Here is a 16,584-nt window from a genome sequence, read left to right as displayed (position 1 = left end):
GAACACGACTCCAGCTCGGGCACGAGAACCAGCGCCGTTACGGTGGAAACAGAAAACAGAGACTGGTCGATTACACGTGAATTACTTCTGTTTAATGTTGAATTTTTCTTCTAATGTTTGTTAAACGAGTTTAAATATAGGCAATATGTATAGCCTATTAAACTATAAACAATGCTGTAAATGATAAAGGAAAATAAAGGAAGTTATCATGCAAACCAGTGGTTGTGTGGAGTATTTTAGAAAAGTTTAGAGGATTTAAGTTAATCTGTAAACATTATTTAATGTATGAAGTAAAAAATAAGCTAGTAATATAGTAAAAATGAATAAACCCATTAGCTGGGTTAAATCAACCCATTGTGCTGGGTTACACAAACAACCCAATTTGCTGGGTAAATTTAACCCAAGATGGGTTCTGTCCTATATTTACCCAGCCCTTGGGGTAATAACCCAAATTGGGTTGTTTTTAACCCAGTGTTTTTTTTAGAGTGTAATTATAGGAATTCCACAAATTCCCACACTAATTTCAGAACTCTATGCATGCACAATTTTGTGCACAGAACTATGTGGCAAGAATGCAATTAATAGTGAATGAGACCCACCGTTTCCATATTACCATAACATTTATTGTGTCATGCCTACATTTGTTCGTTTGTTTGTATTTCCACACTAGCATCTAAGGCTCTTCATTCATAGCAAGATCAATGTAATTTGAAAGACAAATAAGAGTAACATACAGCAGTAATATAACATTCCTTAGGTTGGATTGGATCTTAGTGAGGATCTACCAAACACCTACTGTGTGCGGTTTCAAGCATACACAAGACACAAGCTCCTATTACTTTCAAGTGGAGGAACATCTGTTCTGAAGTAGTAATTCCTAAACAAGTTTGGACAAAGACAATTTCATTATCCGCCACACCCTGTGCAAGACTCCAGAACTCTGAAATGAAGAATAACGCCTTTATTTCTGTCAAAAAGAGCAAAAATTTAACCTAATATGGCTTAAACCGCTTATAGCGCTATGCATGTTCAGAAATGTTCAGTAACTGTATCACAAGAGCCCACTTAAGAAATATTCAGAGGGCAAATAAGAAACATCAGATGAGTTTGATAAATTATGCAAAGGTCCTCTGGAAAGCAAAAGATATATAGTCTCTGCTGTCAGAGTCTAAATGGCTAAATCCTAATATGCATAATATGAATATCAGAGCAATGTTACTTTAAAAGATCTAGAAGTATGCATCCAGATCTTCACAATTTACTAGAAATCAGTTCATTACCACTAAAAATGGTCAATGTCTGCCGTTTTGGGGTGTGTCTATAGTACGTGGTCAATACAATCATGAATACATTTTTTCAGTATCTAAAGTGACTTTGGGTATATATTTTTCTCTCATTCTGAGGATGTTGGGAAAATATACATATATATATATATATATATAACTAGTAATGCATATTACTGCAAAAAACAGCCAGTTACCACTGTAAAAGTTGAATAGTCTTTTACTATTAATTAAACTATGAATTTTATGAAGTCGTACTAGAAAAAAAAAAAAAAAAACACTAATAAATCAAACAACTCTCCACCCCACATCTAATATTTCTTTTGTCTTTTGCAGTTCACAACTGGAATTTGTAATATAGTTACTGAATAAAGAACACATAAAATTAAAATATATAAATAAGGAATATATAGAATATGATCCAAAGGAGGAGGGAAAAAAACACTAAATAAGTGGCCTACAGTTGGGATTTCACTCAGGTGACTCAAGGCGAGTCGTACTACACATTACCGGTCCCTCAAGGGCAAGGAAAAGAGAGGCTTCTGGGAGTCAAAGTTCTCTGCCTATTTAAACTTTGAATATACTTACTTGCAGTGACATCTACACTCATTTCGAACCTAACAGATAGAAAGCCAGACATCCAGAGTGGAAAAAAAGATGCTAAATGATGTGCAGTGATACCATTGAGCACTTGAAGCGTCAGAGAGGCATCTTGAAAATTAAAAGAGATGACAACAGCACAGCTTTAGCATACAGTTGAGATGGAGTGAGTGTAAGAGGGATAAGGAGATTAGCAGGGTGTCATCTCAGTCTGCAAGTTCATTAACAGCTCAAATACAGTCGCTGTGATTAAATGCAGATGACAGCATGTGCGTGTGCACATGACATACACCTCTGCTGGGTTGCCCCACGATGGTTTGTCATCGGATTATACAAGAACAAAAAAAAGGAACAAACTATGAGTGAATTACAGTACATGTAAGTGACAAAAGAGTTGGACAATCATGGTTTAGTAACGAGGAACAAACAGCCAACCGTGACAGAAAAAAAATAGTGAAATGGTTTCTGTAACTTGATGATATTGAAAAATTGCTTCACCACACTGACACACTTCCTCTAGCTTGAAGCATTAATGCATGACCTTAGAAGGCAACATGTAAGAGCTTGCTATCTTAAAAAGAACAGCCTACATTTGGATTTAATTGTGCTCATAATACGGTCTACATTTTAAATGGAGAAAATCAAACTTGATTATATCATCATCATGGCCAAACACAAGACTTGGTAAAATATCCATCATATTTCACCCTGGAATCTAAATAAATAACTACGTATATATTATATTTCTTCTATCATATGTATATTTAATGTGAAATACCCTTTTATATTTAATATTTGTTGTCTTTCCTTTAAATGCCAATTTTATGGCAATGTAATGTTATTTGTAAATGTAAATCCGTTTTGTAATACAATAAAATGAGTCTTAAAATAGGCTGAAATATGATCAGATTAAGTGCAATATTAGCTTTACATACAAAACGGATTTATTTGCGGTTTGTTTTTGAAGGGGGTAATGTGGGACGTGTTTTAAAGAGTGTTGGTCTGTCCTGCCGTCACAGTGGTCACCTGCAGTGCCATGCCTTACTTTATCCCTCCATCAGCACATTCTCTCATCCCACTGATCTTGGCTTATGTTCAATCCTTGCTTATAGTTCAAATGCCAACAGCTCTGAGATGAAGTCAACAACAGCAACACAGGAGACACCAATGCTTGCAGTGACCATTTTATGCAGGGCAAGGTGAAAAAATTCAAAAGACTTCACAAAGAAATTAAAACATTCATGCAACTTTGAAACTAGCATTGTGGCATAATTGAAGACTCTTGTTCAGAGTCTGATGTGAATGTGTGTCCTCGGGGCAGAGCAATTCGGGTCGTGTCTAAAAGAAACTGGCCTCAAAGCAGATTGGGCGTGTTGCACAGACAGAGCAGACGGATCACCTGAGCGGAGATGTTACAGATAGCGGAGTTGCGCGTGCGTTCTACTAGCTACATTCTTTTGGGTAGCAGTACAATAAAATAATAACAATAAATTAGTTGCGCGTGCGATCTAGCTACATTATTTTGGGTAGCAGTACAATAAAACAACAACAACAATAAATTATGAACATGGCATCGCATCATATTCTAATTTTGAAAAGGTTTCATTAAGCCACGCGACATTTCCCTAACATTAAATAATTTGATAATTTCTAAGAGCAGCATATATAAACTATAGTTTCAAGCGCGTGCACTGGCTGATTGTGTAGAACAGGTACAGGTGCGCACTTGCTCGCTCAGGGGAGAACTGAACTGTAGCTGAATATTAAATGTTCGCTCACCTGTTTTCTCTCAGGCACCGTTTGTTGAGATGACCTGCTTTCTCCAAATCTCCCGCGTTTTTACAGAGAGTGACACGGATGCGACAAATGTACCCGAAAAGCTCTGGAGTTTGTGGCACTTTCCTGTTTGCTCATCGGTGTCCAGCTCTCCGATTTCCTCTTTCTTCTCTCTGCAAACTCCCTCTGACTCTTAAATCAGCTGTGTGGGCGTGTCGATATAACGTCGACAAACCCTATGCCCCGCCCATTTATATGATTAAGCGCTTCTTTGGACGTGTCAATCAAAAGATGCGTTTTCATTGATTGGTTATTTCTTTATAATTGTGCTAAAACAGTGATCTTAGGTTAGGCTGTTAGGTCTAGGATTTAATTTAATTTAATTTAATTTAATTTAATTTAATTTAATGTTTTTGTTTTGTTTTATACTGGAAAGGGTACTGCATACATTTTGAATTTAGAAAAAAATTAAATCTGATTTTACTTTATTAAATATACATTAAATATGTAAATAAAAAATATACAAGAAATATGTACAAGAAAATGTAATAGAATTCGTGAAAATATGGGATTCATAATAGATAATCCTAGAAATAAACAAAGTTTTAGTACTTTGAATATGCTTTTTGCGGTATGCTTTTTGACCAATTTGATCTCAAACCTCCCAATTTCCACAAATTTCCAGTTAGCTTGGCTAAAACTGCAATGAAAACATCATAAATTGACTTGACACGTTTTATTACTTAAATTGCTTATATAATTACACACAAAAAATCATAATATCCCTTGTAGTTCAGAGGGAGTTTCTAGAACATTAGCCTAAATGCTTCATAGATGCTGGAGGAAGCTGGAGTTTAGAAAGGCTGCTGGTGGAGGTTGTTAGTGAAGGAATGCAGAGCTTTGTCTGTACTTGCATTCCTGCAGTGATTTTCCTCAGTATATTTAAACATACTGTGGAGGTAAAGACTGAGAGAGAGAGAGAGAGAGAGAGAGAGCAGGAGACTAAAGTGAACCTATACTGCTATAAGTCACCCTTAGGATATCATAAAACAATAAACAGTGGTCAGGTGATAACTATGATAAGCTGGTCTGTAAACTACTGACACATGATCTTCATGGGCGATTATAGATGTTGCATTTTTCTCTGTGTGTCAATCAGGGGTTGCCAGATATATGAATTGATTATTGTAAATGATGTTGCTGTTATTGGCAACAAAGTAAACAGGCCTCCTTTATAGAAAAATCAAAAAGTCAAAGTTCAAGTAAGGTCACAAAGAGGGTCAGACAGATTCCTCCAGGTAATCCTATATGTGAAATTGACTTGTGGCAGTTGACTTGTGGAAATTAACAAAACGGAGGCTCACAGCAAGACAACTTGTTTGGGAGACCTTTATCACACACTGACAAGTATAAGTTTGAGTCTACCTGGCCTCAGGTGGGATGATTCTTCCTTATATGGTATGAAGCAAGCAGAGAGTGAAAGGATGGGCTGTAGTTTAAACAACAGTGGTTTTGGATTACCCATAACCCCACCGGCCCTCCCCATTCTCAACTTTCCTTTTTCTTCCTCTTCATCTGAAATACTCAGAGGCATGAAAGATGAAGAGATAAATTGTCAAGAGAAGGCTTGTCACTACATGACAACACGCCAGGTAAGCAGACAGCAAATGAGATTTCTAAACCCTGCTTGTGTTTGCACATTGTTCTGCTTCAAATACACTATGGTATCTGTAATCTTATCCATAGTATGAATGCCAAACGTAACGTAGGGTACGTTATTTGATATGATAATGAAATGAAAAAGGTGGCTGGTCTCTAAACTATGCCATTATGTCAGCTACTTCTCAGCCTGATGCAGTTTCCTGTCATTTATAGGCCCAGAGGTAGAAACAGACAACTGAGATGACATAACACATAACAGCAGTGCTCTGCAATGTCTGCTGTACTGCACCTAAAACACTTTTAAAAGATTATTTTCTTTTTAAAAGAAATTACTTTTATTCAGCAAGGATGCATCAAAATGATCAAAACATTACTGTTTCCTCTGATCGTTCTACTTATCAAAGAATCCTGTATCACAGTTTCCACACAAATATTAAGCAGCACAACTTTTTCAACACTGATAATAAAAAATATTTCTTGAGCAGCAAATCACTATATTAGAATGATTTCTGAAGGATCGTGTGACACTGAAGACTGGAGTAATGATAATGAAAATTCAGCTTTACCACGACAGGAATAAATTACAATAAATTATTTAAAATATGTTAAAATAGAAAACAGTTCTTTTAAACTGTAATGATATTTTACAATATTACTTTTTTTTGCTTTAGTACTGATTAAATAAATGCAGCCTTGGTGAACATGAGACTTCTTTCAAAAACATAAAAAAAAATTAAGATTACATGCTTTTTAACGGGTAGTGTATATATACTGTTTTAATAAGGTTTTGAATTTGTAAGATCTTTATGCACAATCACATGACAGAACCAGAGGCCTCAGTACTTGTGTTTATTAAAGGCACAATATGTAATTTTCGCCGCTAGAGGGCGCGTATTCAAAATAAACAAAGAGACACAGGCGTAGTTTGATGACGCTGTGACTGAGTGTGGAATCATGGGAGTTGTGGTCTTCATCCCCACAGCCGATGCAATCCGACGGGACTCGGGCAGAAATCATGTTCATGGATGAGCTAATGATTTATTAATGTAGTAGAATGAAGCAGGGTGAGGCTGAAAGCCGTCGAAGCGAAACGAGGCCGTTGAACAAGTGTGACACACGGCTCGAAAGCAGCGGAGCTTTTATTATGCCACAGTCGACCGCTTCCGCTCTTTCCGGTCGTGCGTATGTGGGGGAAAAAAGCAGCGCTGTGAGGGCGATCTGCAATATAAAAAATGAAGCCATTTCCTTTTAATTAAATGTTTAATTAACAATAAGCTGTTCTGCAAGAATCATCTATCTTCATATTGAACTTTTTTCTTTCCTTTTTTTTTTTTTTACAAAATGTAAGGAGGGCTATACCTGAACAGTCACATTCAAGCACCATGTTACATACAGAGGCTTTATCTCACTTCAGTGGATGTATGTAGAAAAATGCTGGCTTACAAAATAGCCAATAACATCAATAGAAAAAAAATGTCTGACAACAAGCTTTACAGAATATTTCCACTGGTTCAGTTTCACAATCTCAAAAAAAAAAAAAAAAAAAAAAATCACAAATGAATCTTCCACATAAGTCTCTTGAACACATTCAGTAAATTCTACAGAATGTAGTTGTTTAATGAAAACACAGTAATTTGTATGTAAAATGCCAAAAAATGTGAAAAAGAGTTATTTACAAAAATTATATAATCTTATGGTGAGACACAGACAGTTGGCAGATGTCTCCCATTAACTTTAGGATGAAACCTGAGGTAATTCCTTAGTCTCTGTATTTTTGGTTCTGGATTATATCACCAAATTGACTTAAAGGCAGAGTAAGTGATTTCTGGTAGCCAATGTTGATATTTGAAATCACCAAAACAAACACGCCCCTACCCCAAAAGGGTCTTGCCCCTATTTTGATAGCTCCGCCCCACATATACGTACGCAACCCAGGCAACGATTAGTTCTGTGAAACAAAGCAAAACCAATGTTACACCGTGTCTACATCGGACGTGAGCGGCGCGGCGCAACAAATCCCCGACAGAAAACTGCTGCCGGGTTCTATTTATGACGTGCTGACACAAATTTCAAATGGTTTTCAACGGTCGTTTGATCGCGTCCGGTGTAGGCAGACTTTAGCTGTTGTAGACACTGTGTTACTCACCTATTGAGAAGAAACAAAGCAACCTCGGCGTCCTATCGCAGGCCTCTCCGCTCCTTGAGTTCTCTCCAGCACTGGAAAGCTGATCCAATATTTTACACGGGTCCTACTTCTTGCCTTGTCGTTCCGCAGACGTTTTCCTCTTTTGTTTTTTTATCCGCCATCTCTATCTTTCTGTCGCTCGGCTCGGCTAATGTCCGTCCCATGCACTGAAAGCTCTCTCCTCCACATCACGAGTAGACACGCCCCTTATTGTTGATTGGCTACAAGTTTGTTTTGCTATTCGGCCCGAATCAGTTTTCTAAAGTGTTTTTGAAAAATCACATACCCTGCCTTTAACCTGCCAATAATTCTAGGAAAATTCCAAGGGAAAACATTCACATTTTACACAATGTAAGATATAAAACATTTGCTACATCCTGTACATATTTGTCTTCTTTACATCCCACCTAACAGGTGCGAAGATTTTCTTAAATATATTATAGTCTTGAAAACTGTCTCTGTACAGCCATAGTTTTGATTCTCTATAACCCTATTTCTGAATAATATTTTGCTCCATGGATACTTAACTCAAATACTTAGCCATAAAAATAGTGCTAATAATCTTTTTCAAATATGCTTACTAGTAGTTTGCTACATCCTACCAATCTATATTTCCAAAAATAGAATTGATTTTCTTTCGTTCACTCTTAAATGTCAGTAGATGTTAATTTAAATCTTAAATTTCACAGTTGATATTCAGTTTCTGTATGGCTGTTAGATGAGAAAATCCTTTTATAATGTACACAGAATGTTTATATGTCAATGTCTGGCATTCATAATGGAAATGCACTGCAAATTTACAAAGATGGAAGATTATTATCAGTTGGAACACTTTCCTTTAATAAAAATAAAATAAAAAATACCCACCCAACAGATGAGAGACAGATAATTCAGACAAATATGAAACGCAGTCATTACAAAATAATCCCAATTCCAAATGAGTGGCTATTGCTGTCATTGTCTCTGTCAGCCAGTAGGGGGCAGTAGAGGTGAGTACGGGGAGCCTCTAGACCTGAGTGGAGTATGATCTTGTGAGAGAGGGTCTAGGGCGAGCGCAGGTAGAATATTCTGAAGGCATGTCTAGACTGCGCTGGAGATGCAGCGACGTGAGTGGATGAGGACATCGGGAGGGGTGGGGGCCAGGTATGGCTGATGGTCATGTGATGCCTGTGTACAAAACCCCTGGAACCTGCCGAGGATAGAAAACAAAGCATTTCTGAAAGAGTGCAGAAGGGAGAGAACAGGGTCAAGGTGACATTTCACTGGATGCAATCAGGGTCAGAAATTAATGTGGGTTGGGGCAAAAATGCCACCAAAATGACCCAAAATGCTTCCCAAATTCAAGATAAAAGTGTCAAAAAATGCCCCTATTTTATGCCCCTACATTTACAATATTTTTGTCATCATATTGCAGCTCTACCCTGTAACAGTTCCTGTTTTTAATTTTATAATTGACATTTTTTGCAGGCTATTTATATTATGCAGTTGTTGTGTAAATGCATGTATGCCACCTTTGAGCAGCATTAAACAATCTGTAAATAAACACAAATGCCATGTCAGATGCAGCTTCTGTTCCACCTCTGCAGTATAAATATGGCTTTTGTTGATGTTGATAAAATTTTATTATCTATAACAGGGGTTTTCAACCTTTTAGGACATGCGCCCCCCCTACGTTCTTCTAATTTCATTCACCATAGTGTCGCATTCGGTGTCGATTGATTACAATGGGTTCTGTGTCTGGTGTAGACAGGGTGTTAGTTATACTGAAACATTAAAAATATAAACAGCTACCCAAATTTAGTGTGACGGCTGAGCCTGTTTTTCAGTCGGTTTAACCATTTTACCATCTCTGGTATTCTTTGTTTTTTGTTTTGTTTTTTTCTCAAACTCAGCTTTGCCAAATCTGCAGTAAATGTAACCAATGAAGATTTCGCTTGACTAGCTGGGAGACTAGTCAAATTGCCCCCTCTAGTGGATTTTGCCCGCAAAATCTTTATTCATAGCTGTTTTACTGGAGTGTATGTTTCTGAATAAACAGCTGCTTGGCCCCTTAATGGGTGCTGGACCCACAGGTTGAAACCTCCTGGTCTATAGTATTGTGACTGATTGAAGCAACTGGTTAAATTTAAGTATTTGAAATAAACACATTTAATAAGGTCATTACAAAAAAAATGCCTTTACAAAGTAAAAATATGACCTTGGAAATCAGTCCCATGCAAATGCAATGCTTGTTTAGAATCTGGTAAATACAAGGAGGCTATGATATTTTTTGAAGCAGCCTTTAAATCTGAAGCACACCTATGATGCCTTAAAATGCTGTTTAGGTAGGCTGCTAACTAGTTTTTGGAACCGAGCTAATGAGGAAAAAAAACAATGCACCATACTCCTCTTCAGAGCCAATAATGTCAGTATTACCACATCCTGGATATATGATCCCATTATTCATGGCTATTTAAAAACCCCAAGTATGTGGGCAGCAGACCTCATTCAGCTGAAGAATAGGTACATTATTATACAGTACAGTTAGCTGTTAGCTCTTGTTTAAATTTCCCACGCCTTCCTGGTGTCCAATGTACCCACCCGTCACCCTTACCTGAGGGCCACTTAACTTTTCGAGTGGACTCTCTACGCAGGGCATGGCCACCATGGGCATGTTGAGCGAGGGCTCCGGGCGTGGAGGGTGCACAGGGGGCGGTAAGGGTGGCAGCTGAGGCTGGGTCTGCTGGAAGTTATTGATCACACATGTGACCTGGAGGTGAACCAAGAGCAGGGGTTAATAATGACACCAAAAACGTGCAAAGCACTTACAGTACGACAACGCAGGATCTGCCTCTTGTGGATTAAGGCTTTATACCCAGAGCATGTTCAGCCTTGGCATGGTTGTGATTGGACTTGATTTAAGAGGATGAAGGATGGAATCTAAAGCTAGTGGATTAGCTGCAGATTCACTAAACATCCGAGTACTAGTATTAGCTGTTAAACAGGTATGTGCTCCGAGTAATGACCTGTTTTACCCTCTGACATGGCGTGAGACTTTGGCCGTGTCCCAATTCACACTCTATCCATCCATCCTAGATAGTATATGCAAGGATGTGTGCAATCCAGGTGGCAGTCTGGCTGGTTCATTATTTTGGGGTGGGTTTTCTGTCATTCTTTTTGGACTAGCAATGTTCACAAAACCTTGTTCAAACAAAGTGGATGAGTTCGTGATGGTTTTCTTTGAACTTTTCAACTTTAATTGTAGAAAAATGTATTTAGCTAGATGCTAATACTTGCCAAAGCCAGCAAAGGCTTCATGATGCAACTTTATGATGCAGATTCCAGCTATTCGGTGATGTAGTACATGCAATGCAATGTATTATTACACTATTGTTCAAAACATTGGGGTCAGTAAGATTTTTTAAAATGTTTTTGAAGAAGCCTCCTAAGCTCAGCGAGGCTGCATTTATTTGTCATGAAATATTATAACAATTTAAAATAAAAAAATTTTCATACATTTTAAAATGTAATTTATTTCTGTGATGCAAAGCTGAATTTTCAGCATCATTACTCCAGTCTTCCGTGTCACATGATCCTTCAGAAATCATTCTAATATGCTGATTTGCTGCCCCAGAATTATATATATATATTTTTTATTATTTCTTATTATCAGTTATCAATGATGAAAACAGTTGTGCTGCTAAATATTTTTGTAGAAATCATAATATATTTTATTCAGGGTTCATTGCTGAATAGAAAGCTCAAAAGAACAGCACTTATTTGAAATAGAAATCTTTTGTAACACAATAAATGTCCTTACTGTCCCTTTTGATCAATTTGATGCGTCCTTGCTGAATAAAAGAGTTCATTTCTTCAAACTTTTGAATGGTAGTGTATATTCCCAGATGGGCATGCATTGAACTGCCTGGCTATGGTTCGTTTATTGGTCTCCAAGGCTGGCAGATTCTCACCAGAAAAGCGGCGATGGCTCCTCCGGTGAGATATCCAGCTAGAACATCAGACCAGTGGTTGCGGTACTCAGCTACACGCATGATGCCCACCAGAACAGCCAATGAGAGGAAAGTCAGACAGAGAGTGGGTTTGGTCAGCCTTGTGCCTTTAGTCCTCCATACCAGAGTTATATACATCTGCAGAAAACACACATTGCTATGCATTAATGCACATCTATCATGTCTATCTGCTAAGCAATACAACACCTCAAACATCCCAAATGTATTGTAGATTTATTCATGCATCATGCTCTCATCTAATCATTTGCCAACTAAACTTGAAGTTATTTTTGCCCATTCTACCCTTTTATTTTTATTTGCCATGTGTTGTTACTTCAAAACACTACCAGAAGGCCAGCAGCATCTCTTCTCTTCACTGTTGCAGAGGAAGCCGGAGTTTATTGTGAGCTGCTCAATGGAGCTTTTAGCTATTTCTCAGATCAGAGACAATGCTCTTCTCATCTTGTTGCCTGGGCATCCACTTCTCTCTGCGATGGTTAGATCCAGTAGTTTATGAAATAGACTTCATACCTCAAAAGAACAACACTAATGGGACTAATAGGTTTCTAGAGGAACGTGTTTGTTTTTGGCCTTTTTTAAAATTGAATTTTGACGTGAAACTTGAAAGTTTACAAAAACTTACAAGATATACAAATGCAGGGGTGTCTTTAGAGTTTTGGGGGCCCCCTCGGTAGAATTCACGCAATTGTGTGGTGCCTAAACACGCTACTATACTTCAGCAAGTGCAAAAGACACTGCACTGCCGTCTCCATACTTCATTAAACAGCACAATCATTTTCAAGTGTGCTAATAATAGGAGAAGGATGTTGAGTACTAAATCAACACATTATGATAATTTCTTAAGGATTATATAACACAAACTTCTTAGTAATGGCTTGTGAAAAATTTAAGGGGGTCTGAATACTTTCCGTACCCACTGTATGTAATGGCTAATCACAGCCAAAAATGCATAAATAAATACATAAGTTATTTCAAACATTAACAATAATTTACAATATTACCTTGTTTCCCTGTATATTAATGAAATGCTAAATTGGGGAATTGAATTATGAATTTCTTTCAAAAACAAAAATGTCTTAAGAAATGATATTGTGTAGAAGATAGACGCACAAAGACGAAGGTAATCCAATATATAATTGATTAATAATCCAAAATGAAGATCCATTCAAAACACAGGGAAACACAAGCAGCATACACAAATAATATCCGGCGTTGAATGTACTGAGGAGGGAGACTCAATACACAACAAACGTAATCAAGGGAATACAGAGCAGGCGAGGAGCTAATTAACTACTACAGGAGACAAATGAGGGAATGAACCGAAAGGCAATAGAACTAAACAGGCAGGATGACCAAACTCAATGCAAACAAAGAACAAAAAGATCCATAACTGTCACAGATATCTTATCATTTACTATATTAAAATTTCATTGTATTTTGGAATTATCACTTTTTTTCAGAAACATAAAAATGTCTTAAGAAATGATATTGTAAACTTTTAAAGTTTAATTAATTTTAAGTTATTTTAAACTATTTTTTATTGTATTTGTATTCAATAAATGCTACACTTGTGAATAGAATTATGAATTTCTTTCAAAAACATAAAGTAACAAGAAACAATATTGTAATTTGGATTTTGCCATCACAGCAAAAAATTTAATTTTAAAAATATCTAAAAATATGAAATCTGTTTTAACATTAGTAAGTATAATAAAAAACATGTAATATACACTCTAAAAAATGCTGGGTTGTTTCAACCCAACTTTAGGTCAAATATGGACTAACCCAACTTTGGGTCAAATATGGACTAACCCAACTTTTGGGTTAAAATTTTAACCCAAAAGTTGGGTTAGTCCATATTTGACCCAAAGTTGGGTTGAAACAACCCAGCATTTTTTAGAGTGTAGTACATATTGTAAAAATATATAAAAATTGTATTGTATTTTGGTTAATTAAATGCTAAACTGGGGATCAGAATCCAGCTATGTTAGATGATATTTTCAGCTGGGTCATGACCAAATATTCAGAATTATCATTGTCAGCTCTGTCATCTCTTCAGTCTGTTAAAACATCAGCCTTACTGAAGTACAGGATGACTGTGATTTATTTGTATGCTGTGTCATGTTTGATTTCTTGTCCTGGATGTACTCACCACTGTATAGACAGCTGAGTACATACTCAGCGCTGCGTCCTTGGAGGGGAAAGATTTGCGGGCGGAGGTGATGAGGTAAGGGTTTCCGGTGCACGCTCGCTGCTCTGTGATGTACTGCAGCGGTGAATGGCAGCCCAGTGCTGTGTAGTTTGGGCGGCATGTAGACAAGAAATGAGGTGTCTGGTTTCCTGTCACTACCTGCCCTGCATTGGCAAAGATGGTGGTGGTAAAGAGGCCAAAGGAATACACACCTGAGAACAAGAGGAAGAAATCATTTCATCAACCACTTGATAATTATAAGAGGATTTTCACATACTTTTGGCCATTTAAAGTAGCTTGATATATACTATTCTACAGTTTGGGGGACAGTACGAATGTTTTTTAAGAAATTAATCATATTCATCAAGGATGCCTTAAAATGATCAAAAGTGTCATTAAAGACATTACAAAAGATTTATATTTCAAAGAAATGCTTTTAGCAAAGAATCCTGGAAAAATTATCATGGTTTTCACAAAAATATTAAGCAGCAAAAATATTTTCAACATTTACTCACACTCAGGCCATTCAAAATGTAGATGAGTTTGTTTCTTCTTCAGAACAGATTTGGAGAAATTTAGCATTACAAGAGCTGCTCAATAAACGGTACTCTGTGGTGAATGGGTGCCGTCAGAATGAGAGTCCAAACGGCTGATAAAAACATCACAATCCGTCAGACTCCAGTCCAATAATTAATATCTTGTGAAGCAAAAATTTGCAAGTTTGTAAGAAACAAATCCATCATTAAGATGTTTTTAATTTCAAACTGTTGCTTCTGGCTGAAATACGAATACTCTATCCATAATATTGCTTTCTCTAGTGAAAAAGTCATCTTGTCTGAATCAGGAGAGAAACATACACAGATCAAGCACCAGTTACAATCGAAAACAGTTGAAAACATTTCTAAACAAATAGTGGAGTGGTCAGTGGATTTTGATGTGAGAGGACAACAGAAGATGGACTTTTTCACTGGAGGAAGTGTTATTATAGAGCATTTTGGCCAGCTTAAACTCCCTTAATGGTGGATTTGTTTTTTACGAAGACGCAGCTTTTTGCTTCACAAGACATTAACTGATGGACTGGAGTCATGTGGATTACTTGTGGATTATTGTGGTGTTTTTATCAGCTGTTTGAACCCTTATTCTGACGGCACCCATTCACTGCAGAGCATCCATTAGTGAGGAAGTGATGCAATGCAAAATTTCTCCAAATCTGTTCTGATGAAGGAACACATTCATCTACATCTTAGATGGTTGAGGGTTAATAAATGTTCGGCAATTACTGGTTGAACTACTCCTTTAAAATAGAAAACAGTTATTTGAATGAATGCAGCCTTTGCAGCTTTTAAACAGTAGTGTAAGGTGCTTGCACACAAACACACAGACCCAAAAATTGTAATGTAGCAGGAAAAGTTTGATGCTTTGTGTCTGAAAGATTAACGATTTGCATAAGAATAATAATAAAAAAAAAAACTTGAAGCATTGCTTACCAAGGAAGCGGACTATGCGTCTCAGCAGCGGGTTGAAATAGCAGCAGTCAGCCGTAACAATTGTCTTCTCCTGCGTGGCCTCAGGTTTAGTTAAGAAGGATGCAAGCTCCCCCAGCAGAATCTGCAGCAGACAGACGCAGGAAGGAAATTTCTCAGGTGCACATAGCTTACAGAGAACAGCGCTTAGAGGGGAACCATTTTCTCTCATTTTCAATCCCATACATGTATAAACGCTAAATGCACCAGCACAGCTGAGACAGGATATATATATATATATATATATATATATGTATGTTCAGTATGCCCTAATGGGATTGCATTCATAAAACATGAATCACAACATGAAGGTCTTCATATAACATTTTTTCTTTTTTTTTTCTTTTCTGCAAGTTGATTACACCATCTGAAGGCACATGACTTTGAGTTGGTGGAGAAACATTTTTCTTCATTATAATATCTGGACAGTATCACTTTTCCAAAAACAGAAAATTGAGTTTTAATTCAGAAATTAAAAACATGCTCATCATATATTCAGTGTTTTCAAGTCATTGTATAAATAAATTGCATTTTTAGCAATTAAACTCAATGAGAAACAAATGATATCAATACCAAGAAATGAAGAATAAACTCCAGAGCAGATAACTGTAATTTTCACCTCATTTCTGCTGGACAAGCAGAAAATACAGTACTTTTGACACAATTTTTTATGGAGTTCAGTGTCTGAGTTGGTTCCACCTGTGAAAAGGTTTGTGTGCTATCTCAAACAGCAGAAGTCTGGCACTGAATATCACTGAGACGCCCTTTTAAGAGTTACTTAACCAAGTCTATTAAACTATTTAACATCCACAGACATAAAGATCCAGGTCAATGTGTGGTAAAAGCAGTGCATGTTATTATGCATCGTTGCCTGTGCTAAAATATGCCAAATTTTTCTGAGTTCACAAATGCCACTCTAATCCTCTCACTAAGGGAAAATGGAAATTATTTAGGGACATAAAAGCCTGAATTTCTGAGTAACCTTCAAATGTTTAGTGATGCCCCATTAATGATATTTTGTGGGGCATATTGTGGCGTTTTGAGGGCTCTTGTCTTGTGGTATAACAAAAAAGGTGAAAATAGACAGACAGAGGAAGAGAAAGAGAGAAAAAAAAGACAGAATGAATATTTCACTAGAAAACTCTTGACATATCCGAAGTGCTCTGAAGCCGCAATGTTGAAGCAGCAGTGATACTGTCAGCCATGATGCTTTCAAATACTTAACACATCACAATTACAACTCACCTGCTCTGAAGAGTTTCAAAACTCTGGAAAAACTGATACACACACACACACACACAGGTTTGTTTTTGTGAAAAGTGGGGACATCCCATAGGCGTAATGGTTTTTCTAC

At 37.0% G+C, this 16,584-nt stretch overlaps 2 protein-coding genes across 2 annotated transcripts in view; both read right to left on the bottom strand.

Annotated features, from left to right (window-relative positions):
- LOC107713107 (myosin-9-like) overlaps positions 1 to 3,856 on the bottom strand; it is a 22,935-nt gene extending 19,079 nt beyond the window's left edge. Inside the window, exon 1 of the mRNA XM_016518538.1 lies at positions 3,663 to 3,856. The gene's annotated coding sequence lies outside the window, so the exon portion shown is untranslated. The remainder of the gene's footprint in view (positions 1 to 3,662) is intronic.
- Positions 3,857 to 7,814: 3,958 nt separating this feature from the next.
- Positions 7,815 to 16,584, bottom strand: part of LOC107713105 (phospholipid phosphatase-related protein type 5-like) — a 53,606-nt gene continuing 44,836 nt past the window's right edge. Inside the window, exons 4-8 of the mRNA XM_016518537.1 lie at positions 15,195 to 15,315; positions 13,669 to 13,919; positions 11,457 to 11,633; positions 10,116 to 10,255; positions 7,815 to 8,695 (exon numbers count right to left, since the gene is read on the bottom strand). Coding sequence (XP_016374023.1) covers positions 8,587 to 8,695; positions 10,116 to 10,255; positions 11,457 to 11,633; positions 13,669 to 13,919; positions 15,195 to 15,315 — 798 coding nt within the window. The 3' untranslated portion in view covers positions 7,815 to 8,586. The remainder of the gene's footprint in view (positions 8,696 to 10,115; positions 10,256 to 11,456; positions 11,634 to 13,668; positions 13,920 to 15,194; positions 15,316 to 16,584) is intronic.

This window comes from Sinocyclocheilus rhinocerous, unplaced genomic scaffold (assembly GCF_001515625.1).
Source record: "Sinocyclocheilus rhinocerous isolate Xijiao unplaced genomic scaffold, SAMN03320098_v1.1 scaffold1982, whole genome shotgun sequence".
NCBI lineage: Eukaryota > Metazoa > Chordata > Actinopteri > Cypriniformes > Cyprinidae > Sinocyclocheilus > Sinocyclocheilus rhinocerous.
This window is presented reverse-complemented; position numbering and strand designations above follow the sequence as displayed.